The sequence below is a fragment of the Rhincodon typus genome, chromosome 4 (genome assembly GCF_021869965.1).
Source record: "Rhincodon typus isolate 14 chromosome 4, sRhiTyp1.1, whole genome shotgun sequence".
NCBI classification, from domain to species: domain Eukaryota; kingdom Metazoa; phylum Chordata; class Chondrichthyes; order Orectolobiformes; family Rhincodontidae; genus Rhincodon; species Rhincodon typus.
The window spans coordinates 108,510,065-108,533,815 of record NC_063335.1 but is presented as its reverse complement, the minus strand read 5'-3'; the positions used below and the strand labels follow the sequence as shown (position 1 = coordinate 108,533,815).

General features: G+C 39.5%; 1 protein-coding gene across 1 annotated transcript in view; it reads left to right on the top strand.

Annotated features, from left to right (window-relative positions):
* The window catches only part of LOC109920528 (piezo-type mechanosensitive ion channel component 2-like), a 696,943-nt gene that overhangs the window by 590,116 nt on the left and 83,076 nt on the right, over positions 1-23,751 (top strand). Inside the window, exons 35-38 of the mRNA XM_048596193.1 lie at positions 3,510-3,608; positions 5,764-5,863; positions 7,254-7,331; positions 15,291-15,457. Coding sequence (XP_048452150.1) covers positions 3,510-3,608; positions 5,764-5,863; positions 7,254-7,331; positions 15,291-15,457 — 444 coding nt within the window. The remainder of the gene's footprint in view (positions 1-3,509; positions 3,609-5,763; positions 5,864-7,253; positions 7,332-15,290; positions 15,458-23,751) is intronic.

Sequence of the window (23,751 nt, the reverse complement as noted above, 5' to 3'; positions counted from 1 at the left end):
ACAAGTAGCTGAAAAGTTTCGCTATTACTGTTACAATGGGATGGTACTAGTGTCCTCCACCACAAAAGCTGAGGCAAAATATTGATTTAATGTCGCTGCCACTTTGTGTTCGCCACTATTAACTCTCCACTATTAAGTGATTAGCACTTTTTCTCCTAAAGTCTCAAACTGAATGAAGAATTTGGAGAATTATTCCAATATTAAACTCAGATTGCTAATTTTGAAGTGGACTGTTTCCCATATTTTGGAGACATTCTGATTGATGCAGAGTTTGAACAAACGGCACCACTCTTAGCTACTTTCAAATGTTAGCCAAGCTGGGAGCAACAGAGATTTAATGGGCTGCTGAACTCACGTAGATTTGATTTCAGATCTCATCCAATTCAGTCAAAAGTAATAATACAAGTGTTGATGCCCGTGGTTGGAAAACTACCCACAGGAGGGAAGCTACCCCTGGCAGCTGGAGAGGGCTGTGGCTGACGTCTTGCTCATGCCCGTGCCCCAATTCAGAGGCAGCATTCCAACTCTTCCTTTTGGCATTCAGACTAAGATTCAGTAGACTGTCATCAATGCATTTTGAGGTGATCCAAACCAGATACAGACAAGTAGAATCTGGTGTAGTTTCATCTTTGCCATCTAACTTGGCAGAGGATCTCAGACAGCTTCTATTCATTGATGTGTATATCTGTAGACTGCAGCATTATTGGAAGATCCAACATCTACAAATCCAGTGCCAACTAATGAGGGAATCCAAACCAGCATGGAAACTGTTAAGGTGCTGGAAGAGGATCTGGGAGGAGCATTGAGTTCTCTAACATCTGTTTTATAACAATGAGAGAAGGGTAAAGCACCTCATCCTTCAGACAGCCTCAAGTGTCAAGTGTTGATAGCTATTCATTATAATACGCCAAGCAATGGAAAAGGTGACCACCCTGTCCAGAGAATGGTGTTACTGGCCTGAGATAGCTGCTGATTTTGATAACTATGATCGCAATTGAGAAGAGTACTTTGACCACAGCAGGGAAGTGAGGACCCCATCCCCTCATTGCCAGGGGATCTCTAGAGGTACCTATAATGGATTTTATAGTCGTTGACCTCATTAGTAATGGGATAGAACATGTTCATGTACTCACAGATGTCTTCACTAATTTCATGCTGGCCATTCCTACCCATGACCAAAAGGTCTCAACTATAGCCAGAGTTTTAGTGTGTTCTTGATTGTCCATTTCAATGTTCCATATCTAATTCACAGTGCTCAGGGTGAAACTCTGAGAGCAAGATCCTACAGTAGCTTTGCAAGGACTATGATATTGCTAAGAAATGAACCATCACCTATCATCCAGAGGGTAGTGGATATTGCGACCAATTCAACTATACTCTGCATGACCATGTGGACTGACCTTGCCTCTTGACAGTAAACACATGTGGTCTGAATAGCCTCCAGAAGGGGTCTGTGCTTATAATAACACCCCACACTCATCTGTGTACTATTCTCCACACCATATATCGGCCCTTCCTGTGGAGCATCACTTTGGGCTCACAGACCTCTGATGGCAATGACCAGGGCAACAAGTGGATGAACACCACAAGAGGCTAAGCCAGGCATTCAAGATGGCATCCAAGAGGCCTCGGAGAGAAGTGTTGAGAAGAAAAACTATGTCTCATCAAAGAACTAGCAAGAAAGATCTTCAAATCGCCATAAGGGTGTTCTTCTGAAATTGGAATATCTGGGTCAGAATAAACTACAGTATGTGTAGGACTCCAAACTCAACAGAATCATCAAGCGGCTAGACATGTGACCAAATCAATAACTGAAGAGGGGGTGTGGGTAGCCTAAGAAAATGGTTTTCAAAGGGAGCTGCTAGAGGCCAGGAGTCTGGATGATATGCAGTCAGGTAGTCACTCAGCAGTGTTGTGGAACATGAAGTGTCAGAACATGATGGACCAAATGGATACAGAATACCTTAAAATCGAAAGGTTGTATCTAGTATGGAGAGGCCCACGTCCACGTGTGAAAACGATGCAGGGAAGACCTGCTGGGAGAAACTCAAACTGAAAAACTGAACCAAACATTACCTCCAATATTTAACTCCTGAAGCACCAATTAACCTAGACCCTACGATGGGCCATCCATCATAGAACCTGTATCTCTTGGAAGGTACCAGTACAGATAGAAAAACTGAGAAAGTCTTCTTAAGTAAATGCTGAGTATTACCCAACCCTTAGTGTTTGCCCAGGTCTGTAGTGCAAGAAGAGAATGTTATCAATAACTGGAACTCAAACAATCTAGATATCATGGCAGAATGTTGTCATCACTAAATATATCCACAAAAGACTGCCAATGTACATTTATCGAAATAACACTAAAGACTTTGAATCACAAAAGACAAAAAAGAGCTATTTTACACTGTACACGAACTAGTTGAAACAGTTTACTATAAATATCACAATAAAGATTCAACCGTTCTACCATCAAGAACAACTTTGCAGATATTCAAACCTCCAGTGAAGGCTCACTCTATTTTCACTTTAAAACTCCTTGTCCGTTGAGCACAATTATAATTAGATTCTCTTTGGCAAATTTAGACATTCACTCAATGCTATTTCATTAGTTAATGTCTGTTCCTAACACTCTTATACAAAATGCTGCACAGCTCATTTATTTCTTAATATGTATTGCTTAAATTCTTCTTCCACAGCCCTTGTGTCAGGACCTGTTCTCTGACTGTTATTAAACCATTCAGGACTTCATAGGACTTCTTTACAATATATTTATTTTTAAAATGCTTACTTTTTATTTGAAATCCCTTTATAACTTCATACCACTATGCCTTAATGATCTACGATTTAACTGACCTCATGTCTCTTTGTATACATTGTACCATTTGTGGTTATCATCCAGCTACAAAAACCCTGACCTTAAATTGATTCACACAGCAAAAGTAACCAAGTTTGAGAAGCATACAACTTTTTGCATGTCAATAGAGGCAAAATTGAGTGTGTAAAATGGGCATTGTTCTGAACTTTCCTAGTTCCCACCAGGCCAATTAGGTTAAAATTGGGTTCATTTGCATTTTGAAAGTGGCTGTATTTCACTGCTCACTGTCTCGTTAATTGATTGAAGAAACTTGATATAAAATCTCTTTCATACATGTCTTCCATTTGCCCAACAAAGCTCTCTTTTAACTAATTTAACTCTCTTCCTCAATATCATTGTCCATATAGTAATTTCCTTCTTATTCAAAATTTATCCCAAATGTGAGAAGCTATGTAAATACAAGTTTTTATTTTAAGCTAGTTAATTTAGAAACTCAAATTTCCTTTAATTTTTTTTGTAGAACATCACATTAGCTTTAGTTATTTCAATTAGACTATGTAAACTTCAAAGATAAATAACTTCTGAATGAATGTAAAATCTTAAAGTATTGACTTGAATTAGTCTTCAAAAAACTTAAGTTTTAGGGACCTCCTTTCTACTAACAGTTGCCTTGCTTTATCCTTCTCTATAGAGAGCAGTTCGGAAATTTGCTTCAGCCATTATAGCCTTGCCAAAGTCTATCCTAAAACTTCCAAAAACCATACTTCAGTTGATAGTCAGAGCTATAAAGGTATTTCTCAGATGTTTCATGAGTGTGTGGAATGATTATGCCTCATTATGTAGTATGCCAACACATTTAATACAGTGAATCCCAACCAGTTGACAACTCTTAGATAAATTTGGTTTAATTGTATTTTGAATGAATTCTTTTTCTGCAATGTTTGTAATAAAGTTGAAAACTTCTGTGGAGGTGAAGTTTGGAACCATTGATGAAATGACCAACTAATATCTATTTTTCCAATGAAAGTACCTGATAACAGATAAAATCTGGCTCTTTCCATCTCCTGAGATTGCCAATTGGTGGGCTTGTACTGTACTTCCCTCTTATATCAAAACTATTCTGCCTTATTGTAACTAGCTTTTAGCTGCATGTTTAGTTATCGTTCATTAGGATTGTTCCAAATTAAATAGAGAGCTGGATAGTTGACACATTTCAGATAAGTGAAACCATTTAACAAATTTAAAACAAAGAAGAATTTTCTGAAGTTGTTACTTATTGAGATAAGTTGATTTGTGCACTTTTTACACAAGCTAGATGCTCAATTCAGTGATGCAATGCTGACTGCGATATTAACATCCTATTATTATCAAAGTAAATACATTGAAATCTACTGAAAGTATGTTCATATTCAAGGATTGTGCATTATATGAGCAGAGACCCTTTTTATAGGCTGTAAATACACAAATCAAAATCTTGTAGTTTAGAGTTGTTGCTGATATTAATTCTCAGATGAAACAAAGGAAACCGAAATTATTGATTTAAATTGAAAGATTCAAATTACGAAGATCTAAATGCTGATTGATTTTTTGTATTTTTGTGTTGGTTGTTCTGTACATGAGTTCTGCTGGAAAACAGCTAGGAAACATTTTGGTTTCTGTACAACATAATATGCATGCTTTCTTTTATGCTTGCTTTAAGCCAGTGCTGATATTTTTTTCATGCTTCTGGTGTTGTTGCTTTGCATGCATGTGTTTGTCCACTACTGGTACATCTGTTGTGGTAGTAAAACAATAACAAAAAGAGAATTGATGTGCTGCTGAATAAATGGGATTTTTACGTGGCATTAAAAGTCACCACAGAGACAAATGCTTACAGCCGATTGTAACTAAATCAATACTACTGATAAATTATTTAAACTAATCACTAATTATGATTTTAATGAACTAACAATTGATACAAAGTAGCAAACAAATCTTGAGTTTTTCTTCTTTCTCTACTACTCACTTATGATTGTTCAATTTATACTTGCATAGTGCTGTATTTGGTATTTCAAAAATAAAAACCTGGCCAAAGTGATACAGAACAACTCTACTGATACTCTTGAAGTAGACTTCCATTAATGGCAGTGAGATGGCTTTATAGTGTGTCAGTCACAATGACAGCAATCAATAAACATGTTGATAGGAACATCTCTCATCAGCTGTAAAAGTTTGTTTGAATTGACAAAAAATATTTAATGTGCTAGTCGTAGTGATTTTTTTATTTAGGCAACAGGCATCAGCATCAAGTCTCTCGCAGCCAATATGGTATGGTTAAGTTCTGTTTGGAATGCTTCAATACTAATTTCAAAGATAAATCCTACTCTCATTAGATCACCGCTAATATACTAAATTGACATTTCTTTGATGCATTCTGTGGCATTTTAGGATGAAATTGCTAAACTAATGCTGGTTTGTGCCGTACAATCATGCTTACCAAGATAAAGACTGCATTTTCCATAACTAATTTTACTTGCAACGATTGTCACCAACAAATAGGCAAGTAAGATAGTCATTAATCAGTATCAAAATATTATGTTGCACTTCCTTTTAGTCAAACCCTTTTATGTGTCCAGTGGTAGAAATATGACAGTGGATTTTAATTAGTACTTTTAAATTAATGTCAGTATAGTGCATGCTTTTTGTATACTTGTACAGCACTATAGTCAAAATTGTTAATTGTTAGTAACCAAAACATGCAACAAAGTCTAGACTAATGCCTGACTCTTCCAACTAAGTATATGTATGTTTAATCTGTGTTTTGAATCCAACATCATACAATATTTTAATCTACTTGAGCTGTGGTGAGTTTCTGAATGTCACTTATTTTTCTATGTCGTATGGTTGTGCACTGAATGGGGTTACCTTAAGTCTGTTGAAGAGATATGTGAACTTTTCTCTTACAGTTTATTTATCAGACCTGGATGAAAGATTCAAAATCGGTATTAAAAGGAAAGGAGAAAAATAAACGGAAAGAATGGGAAAACAGTAAAAAAGAAACAGGAGGTAACTTTGGTGCAGTCATTTGGTAGTCCATGGGGCAGTTAGTTCAGTTGTCTAGAGGACTCGAGTGTGGTTTAGTAATAAAGCTAACAACATGGGTTCAATCTTTGTACCAGCTGTTGTAATTCATGGAGGCCTGCCTCTATATGTTACACCACACTTGTGGAATAGTTCCTGTCAAGCTATACATAACAAGTTGTCTTTCTCAAACGCAAAAAAAACCTCTGGTGATTCATGGACTATGACTGATAACGTTGTAATTTTCTAGTCTATGTGAGACACGTCCTGCAGCATTGTTAAAATAACATTCATAAAACTATTAGTATGAGTTGTCTTAGGTCACAAGTAAAGTTACAAGTTGAAATGGAGTTGCTGGATTTGGCTTCCCACACACATTTGGTTGCCATTTGTTTCAGTGTCTTCTAATCTGATGTTCTTCTTGGTGATCAGAGGTAAAATCAGATATCTGATATTGAAATTATTCTGGTGGGGGACAGGAGGGACAGTGGGGTGGGGGGAGGGTGCGCGATCTAGTTGTACTCTATGTATTAATCAGGAAAACTGCAGTGTATTTCCAACAATTAAAGCCGAGATTGATAGTTTTCTTGTTGAAAAATAATAATCTGGAAAGGAAATAGTGTGTATTTGAAAATGTCGATTTCTTAATGCATGCCGGGGTTTCTGCAGATCTTGGAGTGTGGAAAGTATTTGGAAATTTCCAAAAAAGACCCAAAAGTTATTGAAAATTTCTGGAATTTTCTTAAGAAAGTTGAGGTTTTTTGGAATTTTAACCTTTCGTAGTACTTATCCATGTCCACGTCCCCTCTTTGTAATTGTTTGCTTTTCTACACCTATCCAGAATCCTGTAAAGGTAAATAGACTGTTAACTACAGAAACACTTTTCCTAGAACATAAATATTCTATAAAATATTTTAGTTGGAAATTGATCTTCCTGTTTAATTGAAATGCAATGCAACTTTTTAATTCTTATAAAGCTGCAAATACCTGAATTTGTAATGTATTTAAAAGAAAAATATGGTTGTGAAATATTTCAGCTTGGTTATCCAAGACCATTGAATTTTAGTGGTGCAAAACTCTATACGTCTTCATATGTTTTTTTTGTAAAAATCTAAAACCTTATTAAATGTTGGAGAAGAATGGGGTAATAGACCTGAGGGTACAATTCATTGATTTAATTGTTTTTTTTTCTTCAGAGAAAGTGCAACTGTTTTCACTTCTTTATTCAGATATTTGCAGCGTCTACCATGAAGGCAATTTGAGATCACTTAGGTGACTTTTCAAAACAGTAATGAAAAATGAAGCAAATGTATGGTACATACTTTTGGAATAATGTTAAGCTTATTGACATGTCCCTCCACTATCTTTTGGTTAGGTCACATTGCAATTGAATGTGAAGAGACAGAAGAACTACCAACACCAGAAGAAGTGCATAAACACTCTAATGCACCAGGTATGACAACGTTTAATGATGATAAATGACATCTTAATTTAAAGGAATTATGTTAGTTCTCAATTCAAGAAATCAAAGTGTAATAATTAGAAGAAATAGCACCAAGCTTCACAAATGAAGATGACTGTTTAGAATTCAGCCATGAAGAATAGCACATCCCATCAGGGTTTTCAAATTTATTTTAACAGACTGAAAACCATATGAACTATAAAATTTAACCTCGCTAGCTTATCTATGAAGAGGTCTCATACACAAAATTTAGCATCAGGTATAATGGTCATGATCTTCCAGTGTCCAAATAGTTTAGACATACCCTGAAAGATATACATTGGAAGTCCCAATGCTCTAACTATGTAATTTCCCAGGATGTTTAAACTTTCAGTCAGCAATTACCCTGTTTCTGAAACCTCCAAAATAGTTCCCAATTCTGAATTGGAATCTTTAGACGAATATGACTTACTTACCTTGATAATTAGACAGAAGAAGTTAGATGAATTAAAACCTGCTTGAACTTCTGCTTAACTATACAACTGACCATGTTGTTCACCTACATTGATCCCCCAAGCACCTGATCCAACCATTTTCTTACCCAGACTCCAATCCCATGGGACATGTGATGGTGGCCCACCCATCAATAAAACCAATATTCCCCTGCACACTCTCAGACACCTAACTCCTCCGCACCAGACAACTGACTGCTACCCAGGTACTGATTCACCCACCCATCTAACACATTACCCCCGTCCACATGCCACTCTATACCCTCAACCACTTTACCCCATTACCAACCTGGCAACCCATTACCTTACCCATCTGTCGTACTACCCTTGCAATCCTCTCTCCTTGCCCTCCTGCCAAGCTCTCCCCCTCACCCAGTTACTTGCCACTCTGACCCTTTATCAAGCTACCACAATATCCCCTAACCAACCTGCCACACTGTCCCTCACCTGCTTATCTGTCACTCTCTTCCTCCTCAGACAATCCTTTGAGATCAAGGCGACTTTCTTCTACCATAAAGTTTTGGGTGCTGAGTTGACTAAATGGTCAAATATGGATCTCTCCAGTTGAGAGAGATTGATGGGATGCTTGTGTTTCTCCATAATCCTTCTACTGTTTGCACTTGGCTGCTACATGGACTTGTTGGAGATGCTCAGAATGGTTTGAACATTCATAGATATTTCTTGTCCATTTTAAATGGCCTTGGTAAAGAGATTCTTATGATTTGGTGGGCATTTATTTCAGGGACACTTTCATAAAGTCCTTGAACCATTTGCTCTGTCCCCTTGGTAACCACTTGCCATGACAAAGTTCAAAATAGACAGCTTGTTTTTCAATTCTTGCATCAGGCATGCAGTCAATGAGGCCCACCCAATACAGCTGATTGACAACAACTAGTTCATTGAAGCTAGGTATGTTGGCCTGAGAGCAGACACTGATGTTGATATTGAAACAGCTGTCTTGCCAGTGGATTGGCAAGATTTTGTGGTGGCATTACTGGTTATATTTTTCTAGTGATTTGAGGTGTTGTCCATGTCTCTAATGCATACAGCAGAGCAGGTTTCTCCATGTACCATGGATTTGGTGCTGGATTTGAGGTCTTTGTCATCAAACACTCATTTTTTTAGATGGCTAAAGGCACTAGCAGTGGAGGTGGTGTTGAGTTTCAACATCAAAATTAGAATTAGAATTTGATTTTATCTAATTTACTATTCAAGTACAGGGATACAGTGAAAAGTGTACAATGTTGCCATTCTACGTAACCATTTTAAATTCAAAATACAAAACCAGAATTTTTTTTAAAATGAGAGGAAATCAAAGAAATAGAGCCAAAGGAAAAAGAAAAACACCCAGATCTTAAAGTTCTTAGCCAAAAGAAAAGGAAAAAGTCCAGATTTTAAAGTCTTAACAACTTCACTGTCTGCTCTCACTGAAAGGAAGCCAGTCATTGATGAGTTATGCAAATTAATCTGCATTGTTCATAGTTTCACTGTGAATCTTGATAGTTGGGGTAGCCTTGAATGGCAGGAGCAAGTTGGTTAATGACCTTTGTCGGAAGTCACCCCAGTCCAACACCGGCACCTCCATGTGAACTTTTTCTTGTTGATGTTTATCTTAAGGCCCATTCTCTTGTCTGCCTCTGTGAATGCATCAAAAACGGTTTAGAGCTCAGCCTCGGAGTATGTACACACACTACCATCAGCTGAACACAGCAGCTCATTGACAGAGATTAGGGTGGTCTTGGTTGTAGACTGGTGGCAATATGGATTGAACAGTTTCCTGCTTGTCTGTAGATTAGCTTCAATCCAATGGAACGCCTCTTGAAGGTGAGGTGAAATGTTGTAACAAGGTAGATAGAGAACAGTGTTCGTGTGATGACACAACCGTGCTTGACCTCGCCTGCCCCCCACCTCCACTCCCCCCCAGTTTGCACTTCTGTTGGTTGTACGGTGGACATATTCTTGAGGATCACAGTTGCATGCCATTAAGCAGCAAGTGGAGGAAGATTTGCAATTTTTTGTGGGCAGACAAACTTGAGAAGGATGCTCCATAATCAATTTAATAGAGTTGAAGGCCTTTGTCAAAGAAGGCCATGTTGAGAGGCTGCTACTGCTGCCTGCACATATTTTGGACTTGTCTTGCTGTGAAGATTATGTTCACTGTGTCTTTTGATAGATAGAATCTGCTTGATCTCCATTCAGAGCTCTTCACCCATTGGATTGTGGGTGTTTGAAGAGGCTTCTTGCAATGAACTTCCCGGTGGTGGACAACAGGATGATCCCTGTGTAGTTATCACAATAATTCATGTCTCCTTTCTTGATGGTGGTATCAGTTGTGGTGTCTTAGATATCCCTGTCATACTTTCCCCCTGATTTTATTTGATTTTGATTTATTATTGTCACATACCAAGATACAGTGAAGCATATTGACAAATCATACCTTACATGTATATGTCAGGGTGATAGAACAGAATGCAGAATATAGTGTTACAGCTACAGAGAAGGTGGTGAGGGTGAGAAAGATCAACTCTAATATATGAGAGGTCTATTCATAAGTCTGATAACAGCGGGGAAGAGGCTGTTCTTTTTTTAAATGTATTCATTTTGTGGGACATGGACGTCGCTGGCTGGCCAGCAATTATTGGCTGTCCCTAGTTGCCCTTGAGAGGGTGGTGGTGAGCTGCCTTCTTGAACTGCTGCAGTTCACTTGCTGTGGGTTGACCCACAATGCCATCGGGGTGGGAATTCAAGAATTTTGACCTAGTGACAGTGAAGGAATAGCGATATATTTCCAAGTTAGGATGGTGAGTGGCTTGGAGGGGAACTTGAAGGTGGTGGTGTCCCCATATATCTGCTGCCCTTGTTCTTTTGGATGGAAGTGGTTGAGGGTTTGGAAGTGCTGTCTGAGGATCTTTGGTGAATTTCTTCACTGCATCTCATAGATAGTACACACTGCTGCTACTGAGTGTGGGTGGTGGAGGGAGTAGATCCTTGTGAATGCAGTGTTAATCCAGCGGGCTGCTTTGTTCTGGAAGGTGATAAGTTTCTTGAGTGTTGTTGGGGCTGCACTCATCCAGGCAAGTGTGGAATTTTCCATCATACTCCTGACTTCTGCATTGTAGGTAGTGGACAGGCTGTGGGGAGTCACGAGGTGAGTTTCTCGCTGCAGTATTCCTAGCCTCTGATCTGCTGTTGTAGTCACTGTGTTTATGTGGTGAGTCCAGTGAGTTTCTGATCAATGATAACGCCCAGGATGTTGTTGATCCTTAAATGTGTTGGTAGGTGTTTTCAAACTTTTGTATCTTCTGCCCAATAGAAGAGGGTGGAAGAGAGTAGAACAGAGGTGGGAGTCTTTGATTATGTTAGCTGTTTTCCTGAGGCAGCAGGAAGTGTAGATGGAATCAGTGGAAGGAAGGCTGGTTATCATGATAGACTGGGCTATGTTCACAAGTCCCTGTAATTTCTTGCGGTCTTGGGTAGAGCAGATGCCCCACCAAGCTGTGATGCATCTGGATAGGATGCTTTCTGTAATGCTTTTATAAAAATTGGTAGAAGTCATAATGGACATGCCAGATTTCCTTAGTATTGTGAGGAAGTAGAGGTGTTTGGTGTGCCTTTTTTGACTGTAGCTTTGATGTGGATGGACCAGGATAGATAATTGGTGATATTTACTTCTAGGAAGCTCTCAACCACCTCCACTTCAGCACCATTGATACAGACAGCGGCGTGTTCTCCACTGTGCTTCCTGAAGTTGATGACCAGCTCCTTTGTTTTGGTGACATTGAGGGAGAGATTGTTGATAATCATCCTTCAGATGAATAAGATGAGGTTATGTTTCCATACCAGGGTGCTACTGTCCCATATTTTACTGTGTTGTTTCGAATTCTATTTGTGCCTATGGCCTTGTTGGTGTTCAGTTGTCAGTTGGACTTATGAACCTCATGCCAGGTTGGGGTTACGCTGAGATAAAATCATAGAATTATAGAATACAGATGAGATCCTTTGGCCCATTGAGTCTGCATCACCAGATACACTAGTCCCACTTTCCCACACAAAGCCCTTAGCTTTGAATACTGGGAGCTGGCATGTTCTGGGTTGAGGCCAAGGATACTCGTGTGAACAACTGAGTCTCGGTTGAGGAGATCTTTGAAATGTTCGTCCCAATGAATTTTGGTTGTCTCTGTGTCCATGATGAGGGATGGTCTATTCTTAGCTCTCAATGGGATAGATCCTTGGGTCCTTGGGCCGTAGATAGTCTTGACTGCATTGAAGGATGCATAGTTATTAGTAAGTTGCTGAACTTTCTGCTTTCTTTCCACACACCACCAATTCTTTCAGATACTCATTGTTATGTTGAACCTCGGTTTTCATTTCTCTGTAAACCTGATCATTTTTCCTAGAGTATTGGTGGTGCTTCCTGTTCAGGAATTCTTTGTGCTTGCAATTTACTTTCTGGATTCCCTCATAATTCTTATTGCCCCACTTTTGATATTTACTGGTAGAGAAGATAACAGTGTCCCCGTAAGTGCTCTTTATGATGGATTTAAGGACAGATTAGGTGCTGTGGAAATTCTGAGGTCCCTGTTGAGCATCAGTAGGTTGACTTTGAGATGCTGACTCTTCCAGCCTTTCTATGTAGGCTGTATAAGTCTATCAATATTGAATTTTATGTAGAAGCACTTCTGCTGCTGCTGCCACTACTTTTGGGCTGAGTTGATTGAAATTGAGGACTGGATTAGGCAATCATTGGTCCGGCACTTGCCAGCTTCTGTCATGACATGAGTGATGTGGACTGCCTTGCAGTTCCCTAAGTGGGCGATAACATAATCAAGCAGATGTCTGGAGTAAAGGTTTGACATGGTGTCCTGTATTGACCTTCGACAAGGGTTTATTATGCCCAACCATGTTCTAGGCTTTTCATTAGGAGAAGGACTCTGTTGGTGTTTGCTTCCCTGTTGGTGTTTGCTTTCCTTATGCCGTCCTTGCCAGTCGTTTTTTCCAGAGGTTTCTGGCATTGGGATCTCCAAGGTGAATTAGCTTGTTTCCTTTTGTGGAACAGGATAATGACTGAAGAAGACTGGAGCCAAATTCCTGTTTGGCCTCAACCATCATTTCTAGAGTTGGGCCACATGCACTGACAACTATCGTCTATTTCTTCTGAGTTGAGGTGAACTAAAGGCCATGGGGCATTGTTTATCCCACAACGATGGTTAACAGGTTCCTCTCTTGGTGAAGGCAAATCCAAGTAGTCAGCTTTGTTCTTCTGGGTTACCCTTCCAGAAGAAGGTTTATCTGCCACCTTATTCCTTGAACAGGCCCTGACCTGCCCACCTTCTCTCACTCAATGTTATTGCACTGGGTTTTCAGGCTATGATAATGCTGTATTGTTCAAGCCTGTAACAAGTGGCGTTATCCTTGAGGGTTTTAATGTACCAGATCCTGAACTTTATTTTGAAGGCCGTGTGATAGCCAGCATACACCCATGTTAAAAAGATTTCTTACACAGCCATCTAGCTATTCCCCACACCCTCATCCAGCCTCTTAACACCCTAATCCTTCACCTGGTACCTTACCCTTTTGCCCAGCTACCACTCTAGTCCCTCTGCGACTCAATTGCCACCCTAGCCCCTCAACTACCTCCTGCCAACTTAGCTCTTTATGCACTTAGCCCACTTATCTGCAACGTTACATCCTCTTCACCACCTGCTCCCCCGTCCCCTCACACAATTGCCTGCAATCCTGTCCCCTCAACTACCTTCCTGCTACCCCACCCTTCAGCTACATATCAATGTATGTACACCTTACTTACTACCCTACTTCCTCACCTTCGTATCTGATCCCTACCGCTTCATCCATCTGCTACCCTTACATACCTACTACCCTACTTGTGTACTGACGCTTCATTTTACCCCCTCACCTATCCATCAGACTATCAACCCACAATACCCACTTCAGATGTCAAAGAGGCTTTTGGGACATTTAGCCTGAGTTTACTGACTAAAATATGGCAACTAATGCCATAACTTGGTACCATGTTTTCTGTGAAGGTTCACTAAATGTTGCTTTACTATTTGCTGACATCTCTCTCTGGGATTAATCCTGTATTGGAAGTCTGACCTGAAAATTCCTGGGAAGGTATATAGCAACATGTTGTTAGATCTTGATTGGGAATAGAGATTTCAATACAGATTGGAAGATTGGACTGATATGTAAGACCATTATCTTTCTTATTGTTGTGGTTTTGGAATATCTTTCATAGTTCAGTTATTAAACAAACAAAATTGTACACAGTATTCTAATCTTAATATAGAATAATTTGTATAATGAAAACTTTATGAAAGACAAAATGCTAGAAATTCACAGTAAGTTAGGTAGTAGGAAGCAAAAATAAAGTTAATATTTCAGGTAGATGAAATTTCAGTTGCTGAAAGGCCATTACAATGATAAGACTGTATTCTAAATTGGCTTGGTCATTAAGTGGCAGTGGTTTAACATAACTCCCTTCAAATAAATGTCATTAAATTCCAACGAAATTCTTGATTAATATTTTTACATATTCTGTAACTTAGAAAAGTATTAGTCTAACTGAATCCTATCCATTGTTTTGTTATGGTACCCTTTAATTGTCTGCACATATTTCACATACACTATCCCATACAATCTTGCACTAGTGCAAGTTAAATTCCACCTGTTTCCTGTTTCATCGTACTATTATCAAAGAGCAGCATGGGTGCATTTTGTGATTTAGTTCTCCCAACTGAGATGAGGAATTTCATATCTTCAATTCATTCATTGAGGTCAACATACCCCTTTGTAGTTGTAATTTTCTGTCTACAGTGGAACAGGAGTTGACTATTCATAAGAACTGGGTGCAGAAGCAGACAATTCAGCCTCGTGAGTCAGCTACCCTATTTGATACAATCATAACTGATCTCATTTCAACTTCAATTCCACTTCTTAGCCAATCTCTATAATTCTTCAATGAATTACCAATTAAAAATCCTTCTTAAATTTACTCAATGTCCTGACTCCCACCATACTCTGAGGTAGTGAATTCCAGAGATTCACAACCCTTTGAAAGAAGTAATATCTCCTCACCTCTGTTTTAAATCTGCTAATCCTTAAAACTATGACCTCTCATTCTAGATTGTCCCACATGAGGAAACATCCTCTCTACATCTACAACTCAAATCTGATCTGCCATTTGTTTCGATCAGAATTGGTCTCTACCTTGACTCCAAATACCTGTCTTAGCTCAGATCCTTTAATACTATTTCCAAACAAAACATTACCAATCCCAGCTTTAAATTTTAATTGGCTTTGTCTCTATTCAATGGATGGAAAATCTTGAGGCCCTATTTCTATGAAGTCCTTGTTTGTACTCCATGTTGGAAAAGCTGAATTCACCCTTATGTTTCTTATTGATCTATTTCTAATAATCTTTCTCCTCTCTGTTTCTCAGATAATGTTTTCAAGCGGGTGTTTAATCTTCTGAAGTTCACATGGGTTCTTTTCTTGGCTCTGGTGGACAGTTTTACAAAATGGCTAAATTCAATCTCAAAGGAATGCATTGATATATCCACTGTTCTGAGGATAGAGAGATGTATGCTTACGAGAGAAGTAAAGAAGGTATGGAATATTTGAATCATCGTTCTAAAAATTGTGTTTATTGAATAAAAAGATTTAACTGAGTTTTCAAAAACATTACTGTCTAATATCCTGACTATACCCAATATATGACTATTACCCGGATTTTCTTTTATTCATTCATATAATTTCAATGTCACTGGTTCAGGCCAGATTAATTGTCCATCCCTAAAGGACAGGAGTGAACAGATGATTTTTTACAATAACTTACAATGGTTACATGTCTGCCATTGGGCTAGCTTTGTAATTTCAGATTTTTATTGAATTCAAATTGCACCAGTTGTCATGTTTGGATTCAAACACATGTCCTCAGAATATTAGCTAAGGGTTCCAGATTACTAGTCCACAACACCACACCCAGTGTTTACGCTAAGCTGTGCAGTTGTTCCAAGGGTCCATACATGGCAATTAGTAAGCCTATGCCATTTGTAGCATTGGCTTCGGACTCTGGAAGTTGCTGCTGTGCATGGACTTCAGAGGTCCACTCAGAAGGAAAATGAAGCAGGAAGGTTGGCCATCATCTCCTCTTAGTCTATTTGATGATAACTGGGTGATTCTTAACTAGAAACTAAATAGGTTCAAAACCAATGTAACAGCACTCTGCTTGCTTGCTCATTATGATCTAACGCCCATATATTGGCCTCAGTAGCATGCCACAGAGATCTGCAGGCTTCAACCAGATTGGTGTATATCAGGAGGATTCTACCCTGAGAGATCAGCTGGCAGTGAGGCAATCCATGGGACCTATGTGGGAAGGGAAGGCCTTGAAAAGACTGTAAAAGTAGAGTTATTTTAGCCTTTGGACTGCGGGTTAGCTCACTCAATGATTTGTACTATTACATCAAAACCTATCATTTTACGAGATCATGAAGGCCTTTGGTTCTATTCATTCCATAATTCATATTCTAACTTTGCTGTTACAGCTACTCCATCCTTTTTTTGAAATAAATGAGTCCAGTGTGTCTACCAACCTTCCTGGCAGTCCATATCAAGTATTTGATCATCCTTTGTGGCTATTATCAGATTGAAAGTCATGCATTTTTAAACTCTTTTTCCACCCAACTAGCTCTGAAAGTAATTACCATCAATTAAAACTTTCCTATTTTGAAATTACGATCTTTTATCATACAATCTTCTAAATTAAAAAAAAGTTTATTTTTTATTTCATCTAATTGAGAATTAGCCAGCATAAACAGGGCAATCCATTTTTATAATATTTTTAAATATGCAAGCCACAAAATATGGTTCCACGTTATTGCCGCAACAGGATACAAATGAAGGGAAGGTAGTCCATTCTTGCCAATGTCTGGCACAGCGAACAACGATTGCCATTTTGTAGAGTGACATTTCAGATATTTCATCTGGGCATCGTAAGCTGGCAGAGGGGATGAATTATAGCTTCAGTTTGCCCCCAGTGCTGGATTGGCACACAACCTGTCATTTTAGTCCTTGCCCACTATAATAATACCCTCCATTAAATATGCACAAGTTGATTTTGTATTCAGCTGAAGGAGAAGCACCTTTGCAAACTTTTGAAACTTCAACTTCCATATGAGCTGCTTTTGGCTTTCTTTTGCATCATGAATGAAAGTACTTTGTTGGAGGAATATTACAGCGTTATTTCAGTCAAAACAGTGTGATGTTCGACCTTTGGAAGGAGTGATGTGAATTTGAAAGGCCTCTAAGCATATTATTTGCCATCAACCTATGACCAATGGAATGAAGGGGAGATGGAGCAGCAACAGCATAAACACAAAACAGTTCACAGAGGTGGCGAGGAGAGGGGGATGAAGAGGAGAACTTTTTGTAGGCAGCCTACTAACCTTGTGTTCAGAGCACTTCTACTTGTACCTCAGTCAGAACAATGTTTGCAGTAGCTGCACTGCATCAGAACCACACCACTTTCTCAAATGTGACCCAGAACTGCAGAATAGGATGAGGACTCTATGCCAATGGCTGTCAAGATCACTGTGCCCCTTAATTTTCTATACTAGCCCATTTTGACTGGTGTCTACAATATCATCAACATGACAGTTCACTGTCCATCACAACATCCGGAATAAAAATGGAAAATGCTGAAAATATTATTGTGTCAGGAAACAGTTCCAAAGAAAGGAACAGAATCAATGTTTCAAGTTGATGACCTTTCATCAGAACTGGAGAAAACGGCTTAGAGAGAATGAAGGGAGCAGAAGTATTGAAATGGCAATTAGCATTGTGGCAGTTCTCAGTGAAAAGACAAAAGAGGGCAAGAGACCAGAAGGAGAGGTTCTGGGGAAAGAAAATGCTGGTGAGAGGTTTAAGGGTTGGCTGAGCAAAAGGAGGACTGCTGGCCAAAATGGGCATGCAAACAAAATTCATTTTGTAGGAGTTGTAAAGAGACAAACCTGAATTCTCTTCTAAGGACAGATTATTCAGTGTCAGAGAGGGAAATGTTCAATAGTATCACTAATACATAGCCAGAGGTCAGATTAGAAGAAGTAATGGAGTTGGGGATACGAAGGGGAACAAGGATCTGCAGGGATATTGGTTCACAGTTTATTGGAACTCATTATCCTTAATATCTAAACCAAAGGAGCTTTTCTTTGTGAAGATGTTGAATGAAACAAAAGATGAAATCAAATTGCAAACGGGATAGCATTGCGATATGGTGAGTCAGTACTGTTGAAGAAAGAGGTGAAAGTTGTGCATATGGAGCATAGAAGTACACTTGCAATGTCAAGGCATACGAGAGATGGAAAATCAGAATAGTTAGGTGGTTATTTTTGACTAACACAGACTCGATGGGCTGAAGGCCATTTTTGTATGATAGACTTGTTTGACTTGACAGCTGCAGCCCATGGGTTACGTATATGCAATGTGCTGTTATGAAAGGATTTCTAGGGGTTTGACCCAGAAACAGTGATGGAACAGCAATATACTTCTAAGTCAGGATGTTGTGTTTTGGAGCAGAACTTTTCCAGTATGCCACATAAGTTAAGTTCCCATCTGAACTCTCTACAACAGGATGTGCTTATAAACTTGCCCTCTGGGGAGCTGGCACACATACTATACTTTTCCCCTTGTCTTAGTTCCTGGTGGGTCGCCACATGCAGATCCAACCTCTCCAATATCTTCTACAGTACATGCAGTGCCAGTATCTGAGATGTTGCCTGTAAATGTCCAATCATGTACTAGCAGTTCTTTCTCAGAAATGTGCTATGCCTCTAAGCCCTCATTTTCAGACACCACCGGGAGGTCAAGTGATAAGTTTTGCATGTGTGTAAGAATATAGAAGGAGAGGGTTGAGGTGAGGGAAGGGAAACAGGTGGGAAAAAAAAGAGGTGCATTGTTGCACTATTGTCAACTTACACATCGTATTATTTTCTGGGATCAAGGTAAGTGGGATTTCAGAACTCGCATAAAGTAGGAACACATCATCATCCCATTGACCTGAGTGATAGCAGTTTCTACTATCCCAATGATGGTTGCATCAATAATACAAAGCACTGTCTCCTCCAATGGGGTGAAGATATGTAGCCTTGCCTATCCTCCTTTGCTATTAATATCTGATTGGATGATGTGACTGTCATAGCTGAATAGTTATCTGGAAGCTGCAAGATGAGGTTTGCTGCCATGGTAAGCGTGTGAGGGTGAGGTGGAGCATGTGAGTGGTAGTATGAGTCCTGATACCAAGAGATTGCTGATTGATTATGTGATATAGATGTGGACTATTGAACAGTGTGTATGGTTGGTGGTATGGAGACAGCATTTAAGATTGCATTCACTGCCTTTAATCACTTAGAGATCATCATTTCTTTTTAACATTGTATATTGGTCCTCACACTTGGTACTGAACTCTGACTATCTCGTCCTACTGCTTTTCCAGTATTTGCGCAGAGAGACTCCTGGTCTACTGAGGAATGGTGATAACTCTCTTCCTTTCCACCTTGAGTTAGAAGTCACATGACACCAGGTTATAGTCTAACAGGTTTATTTGGAATCACACAAGCTTTCAGAACACAGCCCCTTCATTAGGTGCAGTGAGACAGCAGGGCACACAGACACAGAATTTATAGGCAGAGAGGTCAACGGCAGATAAGCCAAAAGATCATACAACTGATGTGAGTGGACTGTCAGATATCAAGTCTCTGCAGGTGACCAAGAGTGTTAGACGGTATGTAAAGTGTTTATACAGTCAATGTCAATGCTGTGCTGTCATGAATCAGGCAGAGCCAAAGGAATGTACAAAAGGTGGCATCTCAGGTCATACACTGAGTTGTAGGTGTGAGGCTTTGTTCAGAATCTGTCTCAGAGTTTTAACCTGGAATCAGGCTGGTTTTATTCCGAAAGCTGGAATTTATAAGATGCCTCAGTGACTGACTGTGACTACAAATTGTGTGTTTTTTGAGCAAAATAGAATGTATCTGCAAATAAACAAACATCTTGGATGAAATAATTCTCCCCATAGATTTATTTCTCTGTGTGTGTGTGTGTGTGTGAGAGAGAGAGAGATAGAGAGAGATAGACTGTAGGAAGTAATTCAAAACTGCACAAACTAATTAAGTTAGAGAGATCGTAACAATTTATCAAGGTGATGCTGTTAAAAATGCAAAGTAAGGAAGATTTTACAGATACAGAACAGTGTGGTGAGGTCACGTGTAGCGTGACGTGAACCCAAGATCATGGTCAAGGACAGCTTCATGGATATGAAACCTGGCTATCTGCCTCTGCTCAGCGATTCTGCGTTGTTGTGTATCTTGGAGTCCGCCTTAGAGGACTGGAGGCATCACGTTGATAAATTGTTATAATCTCTGCACCTTAATTAGTTTGTACAGTTTTGAATTACTTATTATATTCTCTCTCTCTCTCTGTCTGTCTGTCTCTCTCTCTCTCTCTCTCTCTCACTCTCTCACACACACACACACAAACACATAAATCTAATGGGTGAATTATTTCATCCAAGATGTTTGTTTATTTGCAGATACATTCTATTTTGCTGAAAAAACATACAAATTGTAGTCACAGTCAGTGTGGCATCTTATAAATTCCAGCTTTCGGAATAAAACCACCTGATTCCAGGTTAAAACTCTGAGACAGATTTTGAACAAAGCCTCACACCTACAACTCAGTGTATGACCTGAGATGCCACCTTTTGTATATTCCTATGGCTCTGCCTGATTGTCATGACAGCACAGCATGGACATTGACTGTATAAACACTTTACACACTGTCTAACACTCTCGGTCACCTGCAGAGACTTATTATCTGACACTCCACTCATGTCAGTTGTATGATCTTTTGGTCTCTCTGCGTATAAGCTCTGTGTTTGTATGCCCTGCTCTTTCACTGCACCTGACAAAGGGGCTGCACTCCAAAAGTCTGTGTGATTCCAAATAAACCTGTTGGACTATTATCTGGTGTCATGTGTCTCCTGACTTTGTCCACCCCAGTTCAACATCAGCACCTCCACATCATTGCTGCCATTTCTACCTTGAGTACTAGGGCTCAGTGCTCTACATCTGAGAAGCTGGAGCCCCCTCTCTCTCTCTGGTTCCTGTTCCATTGTCGTTATTCCTTACTACTTGGAATGTTTTCCCATGCTGCAACCAATATGCACCTTGCCTTTAAGAAACTTAGATTGGTTTTTAGAAATGCAGCTAGCTTTTATTGATGCTGACCCCACACTGTGTATACAGTTTTGAAGTAGCCTGTATAATATTGAGCTGCATGCCATATTCATAAGATCATAATGAATAAGGGCAGTGGGAGCATATTCAACCAACCAATCAAGCCTGGTCTGCCATTCCATGAGATCATGGCTGTTCTACTTGAAACCTTAATTCCACTTTTCTGCCTGGAGATGACAAGGCTGTAGCAGGTTTCTGTGTCATCTGTGTCACTTACATCTAGCACTGGATAATCATATGTTGCAATTTACATCCTGATTGCTTGGTCTAAACAATTGTTTAATCTAAAGACAGTTACTTTTGTCCCTATAAGAGTAATTATTAGGGTAGAGTTTCCACTGCATTTGTCATCACATGACATCACATCACATTGATGAAGGCAGAGCAATAGACATTGTTTAATTGGGCTTTAGTAAAGCCTTTGACAAGATTCCACATGGTAGACTAATTAGTAAAGATTCAGAGTAAATTTGCCAATTGAATACAAAATAGGCTTAATGGCAGGAGACAGAGAGTGATGATGGAGGGTTGGTTTTTGGACTGGAGGCCTGTGACCAGTGGTGTTCCACAGAGATCGGTGCTGAGTCCACTTTTGTTTGTTATTTTTATAAATGATTTGGATGAGAATATGGAAAGCTTGATGAATAAGTTTGTGGATGACACCAAAATGGTATAGTGGACAGTGAAGAAGTTATCTAAGATTACAAAGAGATCTTGATCAATTGGGTCAATGAACTGGGAGTGGTCAATGGAGTTTAATTTTGGTAAATGAGAGGTGTTGCATTTTGGTAAAACAAAGGACAGGACTTGTACAATTAAAAGTAGGGCCTTTGGTAGTATGGTAGAACAGAGAGACCTAGGGGTTCAGGTATGTAATTCTTTGATGTTTGCGTCACATATAGGTAGGGTGGTTAAGAAGGCATTCAGCATGCTTGCCTTCATTGCTCAGACCTTTTAAGTAAAGGGGTTGGGACATTATGTTGAGTTTGTACAAGATGTTGGTGAGGCCTCTTCTGAAGTACTGTGTTTAGTTCTGGTCACCCTGTATAGGAAGGATATTATTAAGCTGGAGAGGGTTCAGAAGAGATTTACCAGGATTTTGCCAGAAATGGAGGATTTGAATTATAAGGAGAGGCTGGGACTTTTTCACTGGAGTGTAGGAGGTTGAGCGGTTTATAAAATCATGAAGGTTATAGATAAGGTGTGTTTTGCCTAGGATGGGGATTTTCAGACTAGAGGGCATATTTTTAAGGTGAGAGGAGGAATATTTAAAAAAAAAAGACTTAAGGGGCATTTTTTTTATATACAGAGAATGGTTCATGGGTGAACTGAACTTCCAGAGAAAGTGGTGGATGTAGGTACAGTTACAATGTTTAAAAGACATTTGGATAAGTTCATGAATAGGAACGCTTTGAAGGTATATGGGCCAAGTGCAGGCAGGTGGGACTAATTTAGTTCGGGATTATGGTCAGCATACGTTGGTTGGACCAAAGGGTCTGTTTCCATGCTGTATGTCTCTATGACTCTATCTCTGAGGTGAAGAGCACATTCAGAAGCAGCAGTGCAGCAGCATGACAAGGAAAGTAGAAGCTGTAGAGGGTCAATGTATGCTCCATGCCTTTAATCAAGTCAAAGCATGATACCCTCATGTTCTTTGATAGTGATGGAAGGCTACCTGACAGGTGAGGCAGTGCTGCCAGCATTCCCATCAATATTCTTCTGTATGATACCACATCGATGTCTTCGTCTGAATTCACTGCAGTTCAACCATCTGTAATCTTGTCTTCTGTTGAACTGATGAACCATCCTTTACCCCTAATTTGGCTGCAGTCCATTTGTGCCCATATGGCTCACCGTATGAAAGGAACCCTATTCTATACTAGTCTCAGAGTTAAAAGCAACACTTGTATCATAACTGATGACTACAAATTTTAGGTCAAGAGGGAGGGCCTCTTTAGCAGTTTGTTTATTCTTTGTCTCACTTCATTGTTAGCCTGCTGTGGTTTGGCAGATGGCAGTTCTTGGCTTTTGAAAGCAGGAACTCAGAAAGAGCTGATTGTTGGGAACAAAAGTATTGTTAAGATGAAAAATACAAGCTCCATGACCATATCAGCAGTGGCTTGCTCATCATGCCAGACATATGATGAGGATGTGCTGAAAGTTGAGAAAGAGCATAAGCTTCATACCATGATCCTCGAAGTTTTCAGTAACATAGAACATAGAAGATAGGAATAGGAGGAGGCCTTAGACTTAGAACATTACAGTGCAGTACAGGCCCTTTGGCCCTCGATGTTGCGCTGACCTGTGAAACCAGTCTGAAGCCCATCTAACCTAAACTATTCCATTGTCATCCATATGTTTATCCAATGACCATTTAAATGCCCTTAAAGTTGGCGAGTCAACTACTGTTGCAGGCAGGGCATTCCATGCCCTTACTACTCTCTGAGTAAAGAACCTACCTTTGACATCTGTCCTATATCTATCACCCCTCAATTTAAAGCTATGTCCCCTCGTGCTAGCCATCACCATCCGAGGAAAAAGGCTCTCACTGTCCACCCTTTCTAATCCTCTGATCATCTTGTATGTCTCTATTAAGTCACCTCTTAA